This window comes from Falco biarmicus, chromosome 1 (genome assembly GCF_023638135.1).
Source record: "Falco biarmicus isolate bFalBia1 chromosome 1, bFalBia1.pri, whole genome shotgun sequence".
Taxonomy (NCBI): domain Eukaryota; kingdom Metazoa; phylum Chordata; class Aves; order Falconiformes; family Falconidae; genus Falco; species Falco biarmicus.
The window spans coordinates 16670360-16693024 of record NC_079288.1 but is presented as its reverse complement, the minus strand read 5'-3'; the positions used below and the strand labels follow the sequence as shown (position 1 = coordinate 16693024).

The window sequence follows — 22665 nt, the reverse complement described above, 5'->3', positions numbered from 1 at the left end:
CTGGGCATGCCGTGAGCCCTCCTTAGCAAACAGCTGCTCTCCCATGAGACTTTTCCTTTCTTTGCAATGGAGAAGAATAAAAAAATAAAACAAATCATAACATAATAAAAACAGTAGAGGCATAAAAAGGGACTTTCCTCTCTGCAATACAGAAATTTCAGGCCACCAGAAGGGGTTCTCCTGTCCTGTTTTTTGTTCCCAGTCTTGAGGCTTTTCTCTGAACAAACTCAATGAGCAAAATATTTTGCCATGCTGTATCTGCGCTTATGAAGAGGATAGAAAATAGCAACTGGTCGGAGCAACTGGGGCTCAGAGCCAGGAGATTGTCTGCATCAGGTCTCTCCCCTTTTTGACTCATGGTACCCTCAATTCCAAAGCCTCCCTTTATGGCAGAGGCTCTCAAATCTGTATCTTCTTTCCCTGCTTCTTTAGAAGATTTTGATATCTGCCTCCAGTAATTTTGCTCTTTCCACTGAAGTGTCAGACTGGCTACGATTCCCAGTGCAACCGGTGCTGCTGGGCTGGCTGCCTGCTGGCACGCAGTATGATGAGGCTTTTGGGCACATGGTATGTCCCAGGGTTGCAAGGGGTAATGAAGTGCAGGCTCCTAGTATTATTAGGGTCTCATCCCTGTGTTGTCACTGATGCCCTTTTCGTGCAAATCCTGCCTTGCATTTCCTGTCTTTCTCCTGCTCCCCTACCTGTGCCTTGCATCATGCTGCCCCGTGCCTGACCCTGTATGCAAGAAGGATGGCTAGCGCTTGGAGTATTTTTAAATTTCCACCTTAACACTTACTTCACTTCATGGATTTTCCAGAGTAAGTCAGGTTTTGGGGGCATTTTTTTAGAATTTTGGTTTTATTCAAAAAAGAAAAGAAAAAAGCAAGGAAATTCCTCTCCAGCATACAGAATGTAGCTATCAAGAGAAGTGGCTTAATTTCTCTTTTTTAAAGGATTGAACACGCTGTTGTGTTGAAAATAATAAAAGCAAAATAGGCCCGCCTTTTTTACATGATAGGTTTCAGTCTCTTGTATTGATGATGCAGTGAGGTAGCTGTAGTGAAACGTAGGCTCTGCTGAGATAGGCAGAAGAAAAAAAATAACACCAGTGCATGCCATCTAATTTCTGCAATGTTCTGATTCCCTCCTAGCAGCCTGAAAATGCTAAACATGATCCTTCGTCTGGCATATGGGGATTTGGAGAATTGTTGCTAATTATGGCACTTGTGCTATCTAGCTTAAATGGCTTAAATAATATATTAAGTGCTTTTATGATCTTCCACAACATGCTGGAATGCAAAGAGGTGCATTTTATGCTGTTTATGCTTTATGGCAGGCATAACTTACATAACATTAATCTGCAGAAAAAAATGGTTTTGATGATTTACTGCTTGTATAATTCACAGCCAGGGCTCTAGATGATAAGATCCTGTTGTGCTAGGTGCTATGCAGACATAGGCGTATGCATTTCTATCTTAGAATCATAGTGTGGTTTGGGTCAGAAGGGACTTTAAAAGATGATCTAGATCCAACCCCCTGCCACAGGCAGGGACACCTTCCACTAGGTCAGGTTGCTTTAAGCCCCGTCCAACCTGGCCTTGAACTCTTCCAGGGATGAGGTGTCCACAGCTGCCTTGGGCAACCTGTCCCAGTGCCTTACTACCCTCACAGTAAAGAATTTCTTCCTCATATCTAATCTAAATTTCCCCTCTTTCAGCTTAAAGCCATTCCCCCATGCCCTATCATGACATGCCCTTGTAAACAGTTCCCTCTCCAGCTTTCCAGTAGGCCCTTTTTGGTACTGGAAGGCTGCTATAAGGTCTCCCTGAAGCCTTTTCTTCTCCAGGCTAAGCAACCCCAACTGTCTCAGCCTGTCTTCCCAGGAGAGGTGCTCCAGCCCTCTGATTACCTTTGTGACCCTCCTCTGGACTCGAAGGTGGAGTCTAATTGCCAGGAAAGAGGCTTTGGATGGCTGCAGGGAATGGTGGAGCCAAATGACTTGGGATGCCAGGCAAGGGTCTTGGGACACTGCTGGTCAATGCATTGCAGACATAATGTAGGGCTGATGGCAAAGGCAAAAACTGCAGGACCTGGAAGAGGATCACAGGAAGTCATGGTGTAACTTATTTAGGGAACATTTCCATTATTTTAACTAAAATTTAACATGAAGTTAGGAATAGGTTACTAAGCATCGTATCTAGAAGTGGGAGTATTCTAGGGTCTAGATTAGTGTTTATCCAGAAAAAGAAGAAAGGCATTGTGTCTGCTTAAGAATCTTTTTTTACCCCTTATTTTTATGAAAAATTCTGTTAATCATCTGATTCCACACAAATTCCTGTGTCTCTTGCCTCAAAGTCTCAATTTTCTAGTATCTGCTATTGTACCTAATGTTTAAACAAAATGTGAGAAGAGCATGCTGTGAATGTCTTGTTGCTGGATCTAGTGTGATGAATAATTATGGGGTGGCTGAGCAATGCTAGCCCGAGGCTCAAAGAACCTGGTTAGACACATAGGGGGTGGGGGTGGGGGGCTTAAACCACAACGGGAATTAGTGATAATGATGAAAAGATTGGCACATTCTGACCTATAATTTGGTTTAGTTTAACATGGCGCTCTGGAAAATCACAAGGACTGTTAGAATATGCTAGTAATTAGCAGTATTTCACCTATTTGAAATTGAAGCATTGTGTAGGCTCTGCAGATTAGGAGAAAAAAGTATTTTTAATGTGTCTGATTTTGCTTGCTAGTAGCTTGAAAATAGGGAGGTGAGGAACGCGTCAAATTTTGAAGTATAATTTTGCAATTAAAAGACTAAGGAGAAAGTGTGATCTGAAGACCTTCAGTTTCCTAGCTGTGACATAAAATTAACAACTATCTTCATTCTCATTCTGTTTTAATATTCCTGCAGAGGAGCAGGCAAAAAGAACTCCCTAGGCTGGCTTCAGTGAAATGGTGGAACTGTTACTTAGACAATAACAGGGTACAGGTTTGGAGGGGAGTGATTTTTGTTGGTATTAGCTGGCTAATGTTTGCACAACACTTTGTATGCTATATAGTGATATACATCTAATGCTAAAAACTGAGAGATGCTCTCTTGGAGATAGGGAACACTGTTTAAAGGCATTTTCTGATTGGCTACACAGAAAATTTCAAGGTCATACATGCACCAGCTTGCAGGGATGCACAGCTGGTACCTCATCACTAAAAACAGCAGAATTTCAACTAGAAAGCTGTTAGTTAACTGTGTGGGTAAAAATGGAAGGGTAAATTGAAACTACCTGACAGTGGAAGAAACAGCTGGGAACTGATAAGAGAAAGAGAAATGAGTGCAGAAACTCTTGCCTATCATTGTGGGGCCCAAGTGCTTTATAAGAACTTCAAATTGCTCCCTTCCTGTAATGTACCAATTTTCTTTTTCAAGCTGCAACAATCTGGCAACCCCCAGCTACTCTGAACTTGTCTTCTATTGCTAAAAAATCGGTTCAAGAATCTACTCAATAGTCCAAGTCTAATTTTTATTACAGGAGCTGAAAGGAGCTGCTGGGCCAAAAGCTATTCTTTCAGTAGCTGAGCCTCTAACCAAAGGGAGGGTCAGTGCCAAATGCTTTTCTGGATCATTTAACAGTATGTTTTATATAATAAAAACACATGCAAATACTTGATATAGTAGGCAAAATTTTTATTATCCCCTAATGCTTTATTTTGTTGCATGGGTACAATCAATCCACAAAAATGGCAAGGCAAAACCTTGAAGGAGCTATTTGTCCAGCAGCGATATGTCATGCTTGGTTTTGAGAGTCCACTGTACCACATCAACAGCTACTGCGTATTCAGCTGAAATGACAGCTAAACAATCTGGTCATCTGCATCCTGTTGTGGCTTATTACTGTATTTAGGGGAATGAGGTGTGATGTAGTGGTTTAAGCAGATGGCAAGCCGTCAGACTTTTTTTTTTTTTTTTTTTTTTTTGTTGGCTTGATCAGTAGTTCTTCATTGACTCTGGACAGATTACAGGCATGATACTATCTTAGGTAATGCTGCTTGGTAAAGAACTTTTAAAATCCTTAATTACTGTCATTAGTCATTTGACACTGTAACATAGAGGTCTGTTATTTTCATGTCTCTTTTTTCACCTCTGTCTGTAGGGTGTTTGGAGTGTCCTTAGACAGAGAGGTGTAACTTTTGGATCACGATCAGTGGTAGTGTGTGCATATTAGCATAAAAATGTGTGCGTGTGCATGTGCATACACATTTGTATATGCACTTGTCCAGAGCTTTCTTACTGTCTGTGTTGTGAAAGCACTGAACTGAGACATCAGTCTGTTGGCAAGGTCACGAAGGCTGGCAGGTTTCTCTGTTTGGGGATGTCCTTTGTTTGTTCAGTGTTTGAATTGTGTGAAACCTTAATTAGCAAATAAGATGCTTCGGCCTGCCCTTCCAAGATCTGAAACAGAATTAAGGGAAGTGCAAGGATGTGCCAAACGACATGATGGTACTGGCTCCACAGTTTTTGTTTTACTCTGCTGCCCTGCTGTTTTGAGATGTGCTTTCCATTGTATCAGCTGCTGGCAAAACGTTCATGGAGTTGTTAGATGTTTTATGCTTTGGTATTGCTTTTTCTATATACAACAATCAAACTGCTAAGATGTTGGAGACCCTGTGTGTAGCAGCTGTTGAGCCGAGAAGAAAGCAGCTCTTTCTTTGAAAGGGAAAGTTGCCCCATTGTGCCACAGTGGTAAGCCACTGCCTGCTGTGCACTGGGTTTGCTGTTGCACTCTGGGGGCGATGCAAGCATCCTCTTTCTGCAGTGCAGTTTAGACTTTTCTGAAACAAAGTAAACATTAGTCACTTCTTGCAAAGCCACTCCTTTCATTTGATCTTCTGTTATTAATTATTTGCACTTCCTCTTGTCACAACACTTCTCTTGCTGCTGAAGATGGTACTGCAGAGAAATCCTTTACTTCCATTCCAACAACACAGTGGTTTTCTGTCTACAAGAGAGTACAGAATGGCTTTTATCAAACATATTTCTTTTCCCATTGTTTCCTGATGACAGATACTACTCTAATCTACACAGAGACAACACTTGGAAATGGGAGATCTATGTTCCCATCAATTTTTGTTACGTTGATAAATCATAGGATGTCTCACTTTCTGAATGACATGCTTCTGGATTTAGGCCTGCCTTTTTTTTTTTTTTTTTTTTTTTTGTCACAGTTTGTCTTTTTCAATGCTAGCAACAGCCTTGCCAAAGCTCATCTGTTCCTTTAGTGTTCACTCCAGCAGGCTGATTAATTCTATCACACTTTTCCCTGTACATGGCATAACCAAACAAGTCGATAGAAAAGGAAGGACATGATATTTATAAAATTTTCTATTGCATTACACTTATCTTGTGACTTTCATTAGCTGAGGTACCTCGTTACTTTTGGATTGGAGGCCTGTCAGCAAAGTCTGCAAGGAAAAAAAAGGTTTTATACTGTTCTTTGTGGGCCTCAAGTGTGATTGTGTCACACTTCCACACACAGGGGAGCTTTACTTAAGAGAACATCAAGAGTGGGGAGTGCCTTATGGTGTTTTCTTGTGTGTTTCGAAAGCAACTGCAATAAAAGTGGGGGATCACTTGCCCACAAATCTTAAAATAGCTAAGAATGTGTGTGACATACCTCATTTTCTTTGGTTGTGTAGATAACACTATTAATAACATGAGCTGAAATTATGTATTGAGTAGTAATATGAGCAGTGATTCTGAGTGGCATTAAACCTGTCATGAACTCCATGAACAAAAACATCCAAAGGGAAGTGGCTCAGCAAAAATATTAATTAATTCTCTTGTAAAGGGGTGGCAAAATTATACAGAGGTAGTCCACAGCTCAAATAAGGCCTGTGGGATGCTCCCACTTCCCTTGCTGCCTTTTCCTGTAGAGGACTGGGCACTGCTGTCCAAACAAACCCCTTTTCCCATGTATGCCACAACCTGCCACACTGGTATGGTGTTTGCCACACATGGGTGTACATAGCAGGTCTCCTGTCACTGTTGCCCGTGTAGCAGTGGCTGTCATCACCACACTGTACTGTCACTAGAACTCAGCCCTTTGCAGCAGAGGGACATGCTGTTCTCTCCTGCCTCCCTACCCTGTTTATATGGTATCGCCTCATCAGGAAGGAGGAAGGTATGAAGTGTCGGCTGCTGCCAGGAAGTAGCCGGGGACAATTGCCAGCCCAGGGGTGAAGGGCCTGGCTGTTATGGCAGAGGCAGTTGTGTTGAGGTGGGTGGAGAAGGGCAAGTGCTTCAACAAGTCATAAGAGTGCTGGGAAGTAGGGATCCATAGGGCAGATGTACAAAGCTAAGTGCCCTCGTGCTGCAAACAAGGAGGGAAAATCCAAACCATCTCACTGAGAGTCCCCTGGCTACAGCACACTCCAACCCTGGTGAGCACTGCATTCATTAACACATCCCTTCAACAAGGGGGGTGATTACTGGGTTTGCAGAAATTCTGTTTGAGTGTTTGTGGTTAAAAAATAAACACAAGATTTATTAGAAATAGGGTGGGGCTTCCTGAGAAAGAAGATAATGTTAAGAACTTATTTTCTTACCTGCTGCTGCTAGTTACAGTGAGCTTTTTAAAACTGAAATCTGTATTACATCTCTTTTCTTCTTTTTTTTTTTTTTTTTTTTTTTATTTATTTCACTTTGACCATAAAAGCCACAGCCTTTTGCCCTGCCATGTTCCACTACAAAGTTTGTGCTGGCATTAGAGTGGCAGTACAGCTTAGATGATAACAAGGCGATATAGGAGGGTCCTGGTAAGAATCTGTTCCTTATTTTTTTCTTTTTTTTTTTCTGAGTTCATATAGATCTGTAGTTAATGTCACCCTCTGACTACTATTCTAAACCACTTGTTTCCTAGAAAATGTGGGATGTGATAAAAGTTGCAATTTGCATATGTAGTTCTTTGAGGAAGCCTTTTATATTTTCCTCTCTCCCTCTGATACCATCAAAATTAGATTGGCAGGTAACGATTCAAGGTATTTTTCTTATCAATTCATTATAATTAGAAAGACACTGCAGGTGTGCAGTGAACGAATACTCCTATTGCACCTTGATATCTCTCCTCCCTTCTGCCCTTCCCAAATATTTGAGACGTGCTGTGCTGTGCTCCATTCAGGACTGTCTGTGAACCAGGAAGGGGTAAAAGCTGTCTCATGCTTCTACAGTGCCTAGCACCATGTCTCAAATCCTCACTGGTGGCAATAAATGCAAATTTACAGATGGTAACTGGCTCTTGTAGTCCTTTACCAAGTTTCCGTCCAGACTGAGGGGTGAAGATAGTTCTGTTAGCTGTGTCTGTGTTGGAGGTTTAGGATCTACGTTTCAAAAGTACATAAATGTCTTGAAAGAATAAATGCTATTGTAGTGAGTAGGACTTGCCTGGCCAGACTCCATTAAACACAATTACAAATTCTACTCTAACTGTGATCGTTTGAGAAAGTTTTCTATATGCTTCTAGTGTGGGATTGTGGTTTTGTTCAGGTTTAGGTTTTTTCTCTGAAAAAAAAAAAAAGTTTTATCAAGTCTAAATGCCACAGGTGGACTTCCCTTCCGTGCCTCCACTTGCTTGTAGCACAACAGGGCAGAAAAACATTTCTTAAATTGAGGGCAAACTGAAATGCTGAAATTTGACACCTAAAAATTTAAACCCTAAATGATTGATTGAGCATTCGCACGCTCATGTATTTTCTTAGTCACAAAATTGATTTTGATGACCGGAAGCTCACTTGCTGGAGTAATAAAACCCCAGAAAACTCCCTTACTGTGTTCCTAATATACAAATTTCTGAAAATGACCCATCCCGCAGTCTGTTTGAGCAGAATTTTCCTTTTTTTAAATAATCCATAATAATAATCTTAAGCTACTTCACAAAAACATTGCAACTAAGTAATAATTATAGGGACACATTTATGAGATATGGAGAGTTAGAGAATCTTTGGTGCTATGGGCTACTATTCTATGGAAGTGCAAAATTTAGATCATTTCTGCTCTATTTGACCTAGGCCTTTGACATGAGTTTTCCTATTATTCTATCAGTTCCTCACCCCCTCGTGCTATTTTGTATTTTTATGTTTGTTGGGCTACCAGTTCCTATACAACACTTATGGCAGTTTCAGCTTTTAGTTTTAGCTCTCTGGTATTTTTTCATCTTTGTGCTGAAAAACTCTTCAGCCCTGCTTTCTAATTTTGTATTAAGTACAAATACTAAAGAGTAGCCTGCAGTTTTTTATATCATCCTCAACATAAAGATTGCAACTTCTCTGGAGAATAGAGTGCAGCATTTACATAGAATAGCATAATACATTTATATGTTTTGAAGTAGTTTGCAAAAATCAACTGATCCTTAAAAAATTAATAATACCCTTGGGTGGGGAGACAGATACTGGGGAAAGAGGAGCAGAGATTTAGAAGCAAACAGAGCAAGGCCTAGAACTTGCATTTTTGGTATGTGTTCTCAGTGAATTTTAAATCAGGAAATCCTAGGGACTTACACTGATTTTCTCAGAATTGGTTTTGATTCACTGCAGCAGTTCCACAATTACTTGGGTTATCTCTGTTGAGTTCAGGCCTTTTCAATGCAAATGTTTCAAGAAACACTTTCTCCCTAGCAGATGCCCACGTCAGCCTCAGCTGAAGTCTGTGTGACTTTTCTTCCCCCCAGTCACCAGGAGGATGACAGCTTGGTTGCTCTACCAAGAAGGTAACGTTGCTGCAAGCTCCTGCAGCTTCTGTGCAGGAGGCAATGTCTGTTTTTCCAGATACTTGACAATGATGCAAAGACACTTAAAAGATATTTGGGAAGTGCTTATGAATTGATTTGTGATTAGTGAATAATTAAATAAATCACAGCAATCAAAAGGACACGTGGCCAGTTACAGTTAGATTTGCATATATAGCCCTTTTCTGCTAGAAAAGCAGAGCTCAATTCACCTAATACAAATATAAATTCACTGTATCTTAATTTGATTTTCCTTTGACATAATATTTAAATAGTAGCAACATCTATAATCTTATGCTCCCCAACAAGGCTTCATTAAAAACTTACTGCCAGATCTAATCATGGTTAGCATACAAAGTCTTATCTCTAGGTTCCTCCTTCAATGCCTTTGAGAACATACCTAATTTAATCTGAACAAAGACACTGCCATCGTAAACCTCCAGTCTGACTTTTTCCATTCTAGAATATCTTTGTTATTAAATTTGGCACAAGCTATGGTGCATACAATGGATCAAGCAAATTATTTTAAAGCACTCTTCAAACAAAATTTTACTGCTTGTTAGACATCATTTGTATCTCTGGGACATGGAAGAGATGTCACTTGAGTTTGGATTTTTAAAAATGTACAAAAATATAGGGTAAGTCTAAACTTAGCTAGCTATGAAAACCAGCAAGCTTGAAAGTAATACATGCTTTTAACCATTTTGGAAAGAGCATTTAAAAAAACATTTGAGGTGTTAACCATCATTATTAACCATCATTCCAATCCATTTTCCTTCTAGAGGAAGGAACTCCTCACTAGAGGTTTCTGCCTCCTCATTTGCATCAAATACAGTCCGTTGTTTGTGACTATACTTCAAGCTGGTGGCAGGATCTGACCTGTAATTGTAATTTTAGACATTCATTTTTTTTCATGACTTGCCAAGTGAACCAGTTGCCATTAAAAACCTATACTGCCTAATAATCTTTGCTGCCTGAGAACAGGGTTTGTGTGTGCTACAAGTGGAGGCTCTGTCAAGACCTAACAGATAAAAATGGAATAGTTTTGCAAAGTGATGGTGGGGCCTCAGCTGAAAATGGGGTAAAAGTCTGGTTATCCATACTCGAAAAAGTGATCTGAAACTGGCATAGAGTGAGTCTGCTAAGAATTGGTGGAATTGATGTACTTCATTAGAGAGGGGCAATTAGAAGAGCTTAACTTGTGGAAGGCTTTTTTGAAATCTGAAAAGAGAACTATGGGTTTCCGTAAATATACTAAAAGGGATGCTGGTAATTCATCCATGTTGCTACATGGAATCGAGGAGATGCAGGACAGCAGTTAAACTGTGGGGGTTGCAATAGCATTGAACAGCAATTGTTGTCCCGCAGATTCCTTCACCTCTATGCATCTTGAGGAAACAGGCCTGGGAGTGTTAATGTCAGTTCTGTGGTATGCCTCGTTACTTGGGTTTTGGTTGTTGCTGTTTAATAATACAACCTACTGAAAGTAACAGACTTAAGGGAGGCGAGGCAAGGATAAATAGTCCTGGAGACATTGGCGTGAAAACTAGAAGAAATTGGTGTGAAGCTGTGTTACAACACCATTGTAGTTGTTTCCTGCTCTAATTGCTTTCTGTAACTGCTCTGGCAGTTTGGGTCTGGCTGTATCCCAGCGCAGCTTGTTCCAAGCAAAATGGGACTCTCTATTGTTATCTTTGCAATTCAGAGGAGCAACCAAAACATTAAAAGATTATTACTAGACATAAGGTCACAAAGGAATACCACAGTGAAGTGGGGAATTAAACCATGTCTCCTCAGCTGTGAGTTAATACTTAAAAAAAGTGGTCCATCACAAATGGAGCATGGCAAAAAGAATGCCATCGTTAGGGTTTGGAATACTTTATTTAATCACAAGATGAAACAGACTTCCCTAGCTGTTTCTAATATTGCTGACATGCTTTTGATTGACCTGTTGCCATGTTTGTAGAATTAATTCTCTCCGATTTTTTTTTCCAAACAGTTTATATTGTATCTAGATTGAAAGCTGCTTGGGTGGGGGACTACACTGAGAAGAGATATGTAAAGGCAGCATAAGAGTAAGAGGCTGCAAGGGAGCTTATAACCTCTTTAAAAGATAAGTATGTAACAAGTGACTGGTAGGTGAAGTATGTTTGCAATGGTTTAATTTATAATTTTTAAAAGCATTTAAGCTTCCCCCTCACCGTCATAGTCTATATTCCAGAGAGACAAAAGGTTATTTGTGGCAGATTTTATGCTTGAGTGTAATAATTATATTCTTTGTCACAGATCTAAGATGATAAACAATTCAGATGATGGCAGAAAAAAAAAAGCAAGGAGGCTTTACAAAGCTTAATTCATTTGCAGTGTCTTTGCAGTTGAGTAGCATTATGTGAGGAGAAATTTGGCCTTCAAGCTAGCTTCTCTGTGAGCAGCATTCCTGGCTTTGCATATCAGAGATGAAATTTGTTTGGAATGTTTGCTATAAAAATACCTACGTGTGACCTTACATCAGCATGAAAGTAACTTTGGCTTGACCTTTCTCCAGCTCTGATGTGGTAAGATCATTCAGTACGGAAACTGTAAATCGGGGAATGACTCGCAACTGGTGTTTTCACAAGCTTTGTTTCTGTGCATGGAACAATCCTTGGAACAAGCTGCCCTTGGAAATCAGTGTTTTCTTTCAAAGTCCTTATTTTCTGCTTGGGAGTGACCCAGGGTACGTTACCAGGATTAATGTTGTAACAAAGCCATTTGGGAAAACCTCCCGTTCTGTACAAGTATAGGACTGAATACTAAAACCAAACATGTTCAAGAGCAAGCAAAGGACAGAGGTATTTCTGATCCTTTTACGATTCAGTCCGTGTTTCTGTTTCAGACATTGAAAAGACATTTTAATGGAACAGGAACTTCCTTCCGTCACCCCGTACCTGCAGGACATCTCCTTCGGGGACTTGCTGAGGAGAGCCGCAGCCCCTGTGAGGTACGAGGGGGGCTGAAGGGCCGAGGCGCTGGACCGCCACCCCCGCACTGCCCGGGGTGGGGGGAAAGGCCGTTCCGCCGGGCTCCCCCGCACCCCCTCAGTGCCTGCCCGCCCACCCAGGGGAGCGCTGACAGGTGGCGAGCGGCAGGTTCTGAGGCGTGAGGGCAGAGCTCTTCCCGGGCCCTCCGTGGCACGGCTGGCCGCCCCCAGGCCGGGCCTGAGGCGCTGGCCGCGCTGCACGCCCGCCGCCGGGCCCCGCTGTCCCAAGGGACGGGCAGCGGCTCGCCCGGGCCGGCGGCTGAGGGAGAGGCGCGCGCCTTCGGCCGGCCGTGAGGGGGAGGCGGGAAGCGCGCGGCGCCCGTTAGGGGGCGCCAAGGGAGAGGCGGGCGGCCCTCCCCGTCACGTGGCGCGGCGCGGCGGGCTGCTCACGTGACCCGCCATGGAGGCGGCAGCGGGGAGGGCGCGCGGCCGCCTCCTCCCCCCGGCCGCCGCGGCCCGCCCCGCCCCCCCCCGCCCGCGCCCTGTGCTCCGGAGTCGCTAGCGGCGCAGCCCGGCTCCGCGGCGCCCAGCCGGCCGCCGGGGGAGGCCATGGACTGAGGGGCATCATGGGCGCCAAGGAGTCCCGCATCGGCTTCCTCAGCTACGACGAGGCCCTGCGAAGGGGTGAGGGCGTGTTGGGGGGTGGGGGGGAAAAGGTGCGGAGTGATCCGTTGGGGGGGGGGGGGCGGGCTGCGGGAGCGGGCCCCGCTCTGCCCCTGTCAGCGGGCGGCGTGGCGGTGCCTGGTGACTCCTCGCACCACCATGACAGACCCCGGCGCGGAGGCACTTGCGCCGTTCCTCTACCTCAGGCTCCTTCCCCGCCCCCTTCCCCCCCTTCCCCCCCTTCCCCCCCCCCCCTTTATTTATTTATTTATATGTATATTTATCTCCCCTACGTTAATAATGGGGCCCGGGCTGCAGCGCTGCGGGGGGGTCTCTCCAGTCGCAGCCGCCCCCCCCGGCGGTGCCGTCCCGCGGCCCGGCGCTGAGGGAGCGCGCGGAGGGGCCGGGGCACCCGGCGGGCGCTGTCGCCGCCAGACCCTCCCGCCACCCGGCAGGCTCGGCCTCGCCGTGCCCGCGGCTGGGAGGCGGCGCCGGGCAGCCCTGCCGCTCCGCTGTGACAGGAGTTACCGCGCTGGCCGCCCATGGCTCGTCCCTGCCGGCTCCTCATGTTTACTTGGCGCTGCCCGCGATAGGGAGCGCGCATCTGCATCTCTGGGTGGGAAGATGGATGTAGCTCGGCGTGGTTTGTTATATCTGTTGCTGGTTTAGTCCGTTTCTAGATTGCTCCCGGAGAATTTAAAGAGGAACTAGTGAAGGGAAAACATAAACAAGCTGAATGCTGAATACTCGCAGCTGCAGGGCTTCGAGGCGACGGGCAAGCTACACCCTGTCAGCTACCTTGCTCCAGGACTGATATCCAAGTCCAAGGACAAAGAGGGACAGTAATTTTCAACAGTAAATGGTTTGCAGGAAGGCTGTTTTTTTATAATTGTTGCCCTATTGTGCGTTCATGTGATGCAGCACGGACAGTTGAAGCAGTTCACCTGTTTGATATTTAAAGCACTGATAAAATTTGTAAGCTCAAACCAATATGTGGCTGCCCTTTTTATTTCTACTTGTATCTGAAAAGCATGTAAAGATTGATAAGGAAAAGTGGGAGGAAACATTGAGCATTAATTGAAGGACAAACGAATTGATGTGAAATGGGATTTTTATTAAGTATTTTAATTTATTTTTTTTTATGGTGGAACCTCTGAGGGGTGCCATGTCAAATAGGAAATGGAGCAACATACTGTCAAGCAGAAGAACCAAATACGTAATTCAAACTCACTTTTGGTACAGATTTTAAACGTAGCCTTGAAGAATTTCAGATCTAGTGAAAGTATAGGAAGTCTTCAAAAGCATTGCTATATGTATTTTTAGAGGAGCTGGACTCATAAGTGTAGCTTGGAGAGGCGTGAAGTTGACTATAACAAGAAGCGTTTGAAATAAGCTCTTTGGTGGAAAAGATATTTGTTTGGTCAAGACATATGTTCCAAAGTTCGTAAATAAGAAAAACCAAATGTTTTGAGTTTTCAAGTTAGATTTAAACTGGTACACTGCCTCAAAATCTAGGAAGTTCATCTGGATGTTTCACAATTAAAAGTTTACTTGACATAAAAATAAGATTGATTTTTTTAACAAGTTATTTAAAATTATTTCTTGCATAGTGAATGTAGTATTTTTCTTTGATGTTATTCTATCTGTATGAGGCATTTAATACTGTTTTTCTGTAGGAGAACAGAAAGGTTGTTTTAGGCTCTCTAATATAAATTGATGTTTTGCTAAATAACTATGTTGTTTACTTAACCAGTGAATCATTGTGTGTATAAAACAGGCTAGTTATCAAAACATTATTTGTTAGGCCATTCTTACTTGCACAGAACCATGCTGGTACTTGTGGCATTTCTGTGGACACAAACAGAGATAATGGATAAACACAAATACTAAAAAAAAGAAAGCCAAATACATTTATATCTAATTAGAGCTGCCTTCTCTAATGTTGTGTCCTGGTCGTTAAATAGCAAGAAAGTTTTATATTAGGTGATACTGTACAAATTCTTCAACTGTGAGTTCTTCATATGTAATTGATAGTGGTGAACTATACTTGCAGAAGTAGTAATCGTTCAGAACATTCTGATCTAGAATCTAGATGTGATTCAGAAAGTGAGACGCTAGTTTTAATTTCAGATTCCCAGAATATTGGGGAAAAATGCAATAAGTGCTGCTGGTTCTGTAAGCTTCAGAAAATAAGGCTTGTAAGCTGTGAATGGCTACAGTTTTATTTATTGCAATTCCGTTTTGGGAGTAATCAAAGGTTGTGAAGGTGAGGAGAGTTTTTGTGGTTAAACGCTCACAATATAAATAACGGTAGCTAAAATGTAACTTCTATTCAAGGAGATGAAAGCCTGAGAGCGGTCTAGTGTTGAGCATGAAATGGTACTGCAATTTTTTTTTTCTGCTTGTTCACACAGACAGCTGACTGTGCTGTGGATGACGTGGCCATGTGGATAGGCATGATGAAGTTGTCTTGTGTCCACCAGTGCAGGTCACACTGAGCCTTTTTAGTCTTCCTTTTTCCCTTGTGCCTTGTGAAATCTCTGTCCGGTTGTGTAGTTTGGGAGTGAGAAGTAAGGGATGCTATTTTAGGCATCTCTTCTCTTGTTATGAATATTCCCAAGTTACGGTCATCTTATTTATAGTAGCCAGAGGCACTACTTTGTTGTTGTGGAAAAGGTATGGGTTCCAAACTTGAGGGAAGAGCTCTTCCTGACCCCTTAGACCTCCTTCTGAGCATGGCTTCTTTGTAAGGAGTTGAAATTCACAGACAGGTTGTTATAGGTGAAGTAAAAGAAGTGCTTCATTCCAAACTGGGCATAAGATTTTTGGTTACTTTATCAAATTTAAGTTTGTGAATGTGGTTCTTGACTTTGTTGCACTTTTTTCTTAGCCCTAAGCTCCAAGAGTGGTTTTCTTCCTAGGGCAGTACCGCAAGTCAGGCAGGCTTCCCTAGCTCGCTCAGTATCCCTTTTTGGTTTGGTAACATTTCCGACGTGTGCCTCTGATTTCTGACGCCTCTACTATCATTCTGTTAATCCGGCTGGCTGGCTGCTCGCTCTTTCTGAGAACGCCTAGTGCTGGGCCTTGCCTTACGCCTGGGAGGTAGCATTCTAAAGTCTGCCTTATCTTTTACTTGTTCTGCTGGCAGCCTTGACACCTGATTTCTTAAAGAGCTGTCTTCGGGCCAATAAAACTTTATAAAAGGAGGAACTTTCTATTACTGTTGTACGAGCTCCAACACAGCAGCTTCTGCACTATGCTGTGTTGTGTATAGGGTATTTTAATGAGGATTCCCTGGGAGAGAGATGGCTACAGAGTATTGATGGCCAATTTATTTCAGATTCCCTAAGAACTGTATTTTCCAGTGACTGTTAATGTATTCTGCTTAAGTAACTTTCAAAACATAATTGCAGACAGAGTGTAAATTTATGCAGATACTTGGAAGTTAAGAAATTATAGGATCTATTGCTAAAGTTTCTGTGAATGCCACTTGGGGAAGGTCATGCTAATTCAGGCCATTTTCAGCTTGTGTATGCTAAATATTGTCGGGTAACCACTTAAAAGAAATGTCAGTGAATAATCATGGATCTGTCAAATTTGTGCCAGAGTGGAAGGCGTGTAAAATTTTTGTTGCATGTATGCTGGGATGGAAGAAGGGGGAACTGCCACAGCGTCAGTGTGGTCAGTGAGTACTGTTTGGAGAAAAGAGTGGCATCTGATAGATCTGTTACATTATGTTCTGTGTACAATTATCTCTGAGAAAAAGAGCAAAAAGAAAGAACAAGAATAGTGCCGTCTTTCAAAAATGTATGTGCAATTAAAATGCCAGCTAATATTGAGGCAAAACTTGCAGGTGTATAAATTTCGTAGGATTTGCTTCTGGGGAGGTCATGAAATAGTTTCTGAGGACAGTTTTCTTTCCTATTTGTGTAATCTCAAAGATGCTACCAACTGAAGAACAAGAAGCCTGTCAAAGCAATGAAAACTTGCTTTAATCCACAAAAATATTAGTTAGTATGCTTTCCAATAATGACTGATGTTATGTGATGGGCAGAGGATAAATCTTGCTAATGACCTTTTGTGTCTTGATTGAATTTGAAAAATAGCTACATTTGTTTTATTTAAATCAAGGCGTGTATATCTGATGTCTGATTGTTAATATCCTCAAATGTACAGATGTAATAAATCTGACAAAAGGGTGATGGAAAACTTGTGCAAATATATAATAATGTATTTGAGGTTGTCTTGATCTCAACCTGGTGACAAAATCCATGGACTCAGCCTTTGATCCCACAGAAGACTACTTTTTATTACTCCAGACTATGAAATTAACTTAATAAACCCCAGATGCATTTTTAGGAAAAGTGATCGGGGAACCATTTTAGTGTTTTATTCTTTCTATATCCCATGAAGGCAGTTGTTCTACTTTCTTTTCTCTCATATTTGAGAAACCATGCTTGAACTCCATAGGTAGGCGAACATTCTTCAGGGTGTGTTGTTTTCTAGGGGTATAAACCTGTGTCCTTCTGTTTAAGGAGTTTTGAATTTTTAGCTGCATGTGTTGAAAATGCCTAGATCTCTCTCAGCCCTCTTTTTCTTCTTATTTTTTTTTGAAGCTATCAGAATGAATGGATCCACTGTTGAGACGGTCTAGGTTATACAGCAAGACTTGTTATGTCAGCCGGTATTTGATGGCTTTAGGGCTCTGTCATATGATTAAAGCAGGTATGAATGCATAGCTTCACACTTCCTGTTTATAAATCCGTAGAGCTGCAAGTAGCTACTCAAATTCACAGTAATTATTTCACAACTTTGGCATTCAGTTCTGATGCTTGTTTTGGGAGGATACCTCAGCAGTCTCTGCTGAACACTTACTACAATGCACAGGTGACTTGGGGAATTTTACCTAAACTTCCATGAACTGCTGAAAAGAGGCTACTGTTAGGAGTTGTTTATTTGTAATTCTTCATCTGCTGAGTTGCAGTGACCACTTTCTCCTCTTCTACGTCAGGTTCCAAGTTTAAAGAAGTGTACTCAGTGGTTTTCAACCTCTTCTTACTTTTAACTGCTCAAGTTATTTCCTATTGGAAATGAGGAACATTGGTGTAGTGAACTTAAGTCAAGTAAGTTTCCTTTCCTGAGAAGCCTTTTGCGGTCTTTAGAAGTTCTTTACGAAATACTAGTTGCAAACTTAAAGGTTAGAAGAAGATGTTGCCTTCTGCTGAGGCTTCTCTGTGTGCTGCAGTTCTGAAGGAGCTGATCGTGTACCTTTTAGTAGGTTTTTAGTACTTCTTGGTGGTTCCCAAGTCCCGCTGTTCCGAGCATGGCAGGGAGTTGTCGAGTAAGCGCTGAAATGTTGGATGTGCACACAGTGACGTAAGTCTGATAAAGGAGGGTTTAACAATGTAGGCATTTCATAAACAAGAAACATCTTAAAGCAAAGAGCTCTTAGAACCTTGAAATATGATTCAGTAAGTGTTAGGAGTCCTCTGTTTCTCACTTTCAACAGGTGAATCTTGTGTTTAAGTAGTAGTAGTCTTATAACATTGGATGCATTTTTGTTCTGTCAGCACGTTACTTGAGATTCAAATCAAAGTGGTCAAGGAAAGCTGCCAAATGAGTGTAAAAAGATAATATCATTCCAGCCACGGTGGTTGGAAACTAAAGGATAAGCTGAACAAATCCTCATTTTGAGTGTTAAACATCTTGATATAAACAAAAAGTACACTATCAGGCTATTATATCTGTGATGTATTTTCTTGTATTGATGTAGACTAAAATTGAGTACTCAAATACTCAGTAGGTTTGTTTCATAGATTATATGCCCATATAGCTCATAGCTCATGTAACTGTTGCTTGTTCTGCTTTATTTCTTGTATGTTAATCGATGAAATCAGTTATTTTCTTGATCACCTCTCTCTAATCAGTTTCTAGTTTTTACTCCTGTAACAGCAGGCTTTGTGTGGCTTCTTGTTTGCTTTGTTAAATATACCTGCACAGAGAAAGCTGTTGAACTTTCATCCTTAGAGGTTTTCAAGACCTGCCTGGACAAAACCCTCTGCAAGCTGGGTTGAGTTCAGTGTTGACCCAGTTTCAAACACAAGGTTGAACTCGGTGACCTCCTGAGATACTTTCCAGCCTGATAAATTCTATGCAATATTTCTGTTCATCTTGAATTTTGTAAAGCCTATTTTTATGAAATACAACATCAGGGTCCTAAATCTACCTGACAGTGTCCTACAGAGAAAACAAGACAAAAATAGAAAATAGGAAGCTTTTCAAAATGATATGAAGTATTTCTAATGAAATGTGAAAGGGGAAAAAAGAAAAGAGGGGGCTACTTGAGTCCTGTTATACTTGACTTGTAACAGTATCCGGCTTTCTGGATGCTGGCATTGTGGGAGAAATGAGTAAAACCACCCTCACTCCCCTTCCTGTACTCAAAGGGAAGCCAGCCTACTGTCTCATTTCATAAAGTAAGCCAGGCAGGCATTCAGCTCCATAGTACTCAAAAAAATTGATATCACATTCAAAAAATGGGCCTGTGAAGGGATGACAAACTTTGTGACAATAAAACAGAACATAGCATTAGCAAGCAATGTAATTAGGTGAGGCATGATATGTCTATTTAATTCTATAAATTAAGGTTATCATACAACTGCTGCTTTGTAATAGGACTGACAATGAATTTTTTCTGTTTGAAGAAAACAGATGTTTCTAACATCTGTCATTAAAAAATGACAGAGTATCTTCTAAAAATGGAGTATATTTTTGGTTAGGTTGTGAATTCATACATGTGTTCTAAATAATGTGGTATATGAGGGATGCCAGGTAGGTGTCATGAGTTGTATGTCCTTTAGCTCTTATCACAGTATCTGTATGACTTAGCTACTGATTATTTTTAAAATACTCCTGCTCTTTTTTGGTTCAAGAGGAAATTCAAAATATAGTGAGCATACAGAAATGGAGGAGGAGTAGAACAAATGCTGCATTTTCAAATACCGGAATTGTTTCTGTCCACTGACTTAAGGTATTTCATGGTCTATTGTTAACTGGAGCTACCCAGCTGGCTTTTTTAGGGCTCCTGGGTTATTTAACAGTAGTCTATTAAATTTAGATGTTTGTTTGGTGGGGAGCTTTGCATCCACTTAAGTCCTGCTGGCCAGGTAGGTGCTGTGTTCCTCCTTGGCTTGGGAGGTGTGGTCTTGTTTTACTGCTGCTGACTGAGGGGCTGGAAGCGCACCAAGAAACATTTGGTGTCTCACCACAGAACCTTATAGAGTTAGGTACTTACAGACACCTGTGAAGTGAGGTTGTGTTCTTAATGACAAGAAGAAGTGTGAGTGTTTTTCTGCCTGCTCTTGAATGGTAAGTCTTTGCCTTTGTAATGAGTATGGTGATTGCTATCCACTCAGTTGCTGCACCCTAGGTAGCTAGCAGCACTAAACTAATTGGTGGTAACGTACAGAATGGTTTTGAATAATATGTGGGGCTTGGTGTTCAGTGGAGGCTAAACTGCCCAACCTCTCTGTAGGTGTTGACTGCTAGCTGTGTTCTACAAGGAGCATCCAAGGAGATGGGAAGTGTGCTGGAGGTATATATGCAGGTTGTCAAGTTCTGCATGCATGTTCTCGGAATGGCATTTTACAATCTAGTCTTGGGTATTGTTCATAACAAAACTGATCATTTCCTAGTTTAGCTTTCTGTATAGGAAAGTAAGTTCTTAAGGTTAATTCTAAATAAGACTTTAAATTTTTAAATATTTTAAAACCAAGTTATTTCATTATTTGTTATATTGCTTGAAGCAGTTACTTTTTCTTTAAGTTATACTTAGTCTGAATTACTGTGTGTCCATGTGATATTTGCAGTAGTGAAGAACTACAAAAAGCATCTTTTAACATTTAATTTTCATATGAAAAGGTCATTTACATAATGATACAACGAAGCCTTTAGGCAAAGATGAATGTAGAAGAAAAATCCATTAAGGTAGATTCTGCCTTAGAGTTTGAAAGGGTCTAATTCACAAAACTTTGAATACTATATTATTGCTGGCACTTACTGGAATAAAAATACCCTGCTTGCTGAAAGAGTGGCAAAATCCTAATGTACCTTCTCTTTTGTGATTTCTTCAGGGACATCTTTCCTTTGTTAGTGATGACTGTGTATAGCTTTAGTGTTTTCAGCTTAGCTGTGTAATAGTACTTACCGTTTCTTCTTTACGTAATGAATTTTAACACGTCGGAGAGTGGGGTTTTTTTTAATGAGTAGGGTTGGTGTAGTCCTTATAGGTGGGGACATGTTTGGAAAGAATACATCTTTCTGCACTGCAGTTTTATTAAACTAGTGTAAAAGCTTTTCTAGATTTCTGATTCTTCATGGGTATAGGCTGGGTTCAAATCTTGGTTTTAAACAAAATGTGTCTGCATACAGTTTTTTAGTGGTTCACCATATCTGTTTAAAAACTGATGCAAGTTATAATCAATCACAGCATTTTTCCGTGTAGACCATTAAGTCATTCATTATAATGACAAGAAACAAAGTAAATTATGCTCGTTATTTTAGTGTAATACTGACATGTGGCTGAGTTCTAGGAGGTAGAGATGTGTGTTTCTTGGTTAAATAATATTAACAGTTTAACAAAATTACTTTCTTTTAAAAATATGCTAACATTTGCAACATGGCCCTTATTTGGTTCTGAAGCAAAACAGGATATGTCTGAGAAAGGTTTGGACAAATGACAATCAAGGCAGTTTGTAATGACCAGGGTTTATTTCCTATTATGTACTTAATGTAAAAATAGTGAAAGCACTGAAATAGTTACTTACCTGAATCATTACCTCCACTACAGTGATTAGGTATCGCAGGTAGGGTGAGTTGGCATATCAAGTGACATGCTATGATCTCTAGGGTGTTTAAATCCTCCTCTCCCTTTTCCTTTTAGCCTATCGCAACACATAACAAGCCTCTCTTATCACATGGAAATGTGCTGATGGGGCTAACAATTCTTTGTGCTAACCATGTGGTGTATTTGGGGCAAAATAATGATCTCTTTTCTGGAATGGTATTCATAACTGGCATAGGTTAATGTGTTCACCAGTGCATTAAGGTGGAATGTGCTGCAAACCATCCAGAGTTTCTGGGACAAGGATGCTGTTGAAACTAACAAGACAGCCCCTTACTCATAATGGGGAACTTTGGATGCATTGGTCAGACAGGCAGAAATACCATCAGGCTTTCCACATGGCTATATACTTCAGTTTTGACTTGTAGCGTGGTTTTAAACAGTCAGTGAGACATTCTGTACCTTGAAAAGGGATTTAACTTCTCGTCAGGTACGCTGCAGGTGCATGTCACGAGCTGCAGAGAAAAGCAGCGTAGAACTTGTCTGGAGTGAGGCAGCCACACCAATTGTCCAAGTGCCATACTTGCTTCTAACCATCACCTACAAAGGGAAAGTGAAGCTAATTCTCAGTGTCTTCTATAACATTTCTTTTTTTTTTTTTTTTTAATGTCCAGGTCCTTTGAAGCTGTTTTGCTTAGTTTAGAGTCTGGATTGGACTGAGAAGTTACGAGAGGCAATGTCACCAGGCCAAAATAAGAGATAATTGCATTCTGTATAAAAATGTATTCTTTGTCCTTTAAAAATAAAACCTATTACAAGCCCTTTTGAATTCTTCCTCACAAGCTGTTTTTTTTATTCACATTGTATCTATCTTTTTGTTAGTGCTGGTCTTTCAGTTGTCATCCACTCATACAATTTAATTTCATGTTAACTATTTAATGTGGAATGTATGCTTAAATTTCTTTTGTGCTTTGAATTCATATTCCTTATCTTAATTTATAGTGATAATGGAAATGCTCGGGTTTTGTCCTGTGGCAGACTGCTTTGGCAGCAAGTCATGAACTGAAGTACTTTAACAGGTATATGCTGCTCTCTCAGTGGAGCTCTGCAAATGATTGCAAGACTGATTTAGCTGGATTTTTTTGACAGTTGTTTCAAATGATCAATTTTAATGCAGTAGTTGGAAAATCTATTCTAAAATTCTGAAACCTTGAATGAAAAAAATGTGGAAGGAACTCAGAAACCCAAGCAGAACAGGAAGTGCCAGATTTAATAAGTCTGTGGATATAGAGAAAAAGAACTGAAAGTATTGGGATAGTAATTATGAGAACTTCAGTTTTGCAGATTGAATTAGTTCTAAAAATGAACTTGAATATGGCATCATGAATCTATTTAGGGCTGAAGAAGCACTTCCTTTCAATCCGTGTTTC

General features: G+C 41.1%; 1 protein-coding gene across 4 annotated transcripts in view; it reads left to right on the top strand.

The window, feature by feature from the left end:
- The first annotated feature begins 11658 nt into the window (after positions 1 to 11658).
- USP32 (ubiquitin specific peptidase 32) overlaps positions 11659 to 22665 on the top strand; it is an 81140-nt gene continuing 70133 nt past the window's right edge. For 2 of the 4 annotated variants that reach the window (XM_056337541.1, XM_056337521.1), the window contains exon 1: positions 12244 to 12414. In XM_056337541.1, the coding sequence (XP_056193516.1) occupies positions 12357 to 12414 (58 nt within the window). In that variant the 5' untranslated portion in view covers positions 12244 to 12356. Of the gene's footprint in view, positions 11752 to 12242; positions 12415 to 22665 lie in introns of those variants that run through there. The other 2 variants (XM_056337530.1, XM_056337514.1) reach the window with 2 other exon arrangements.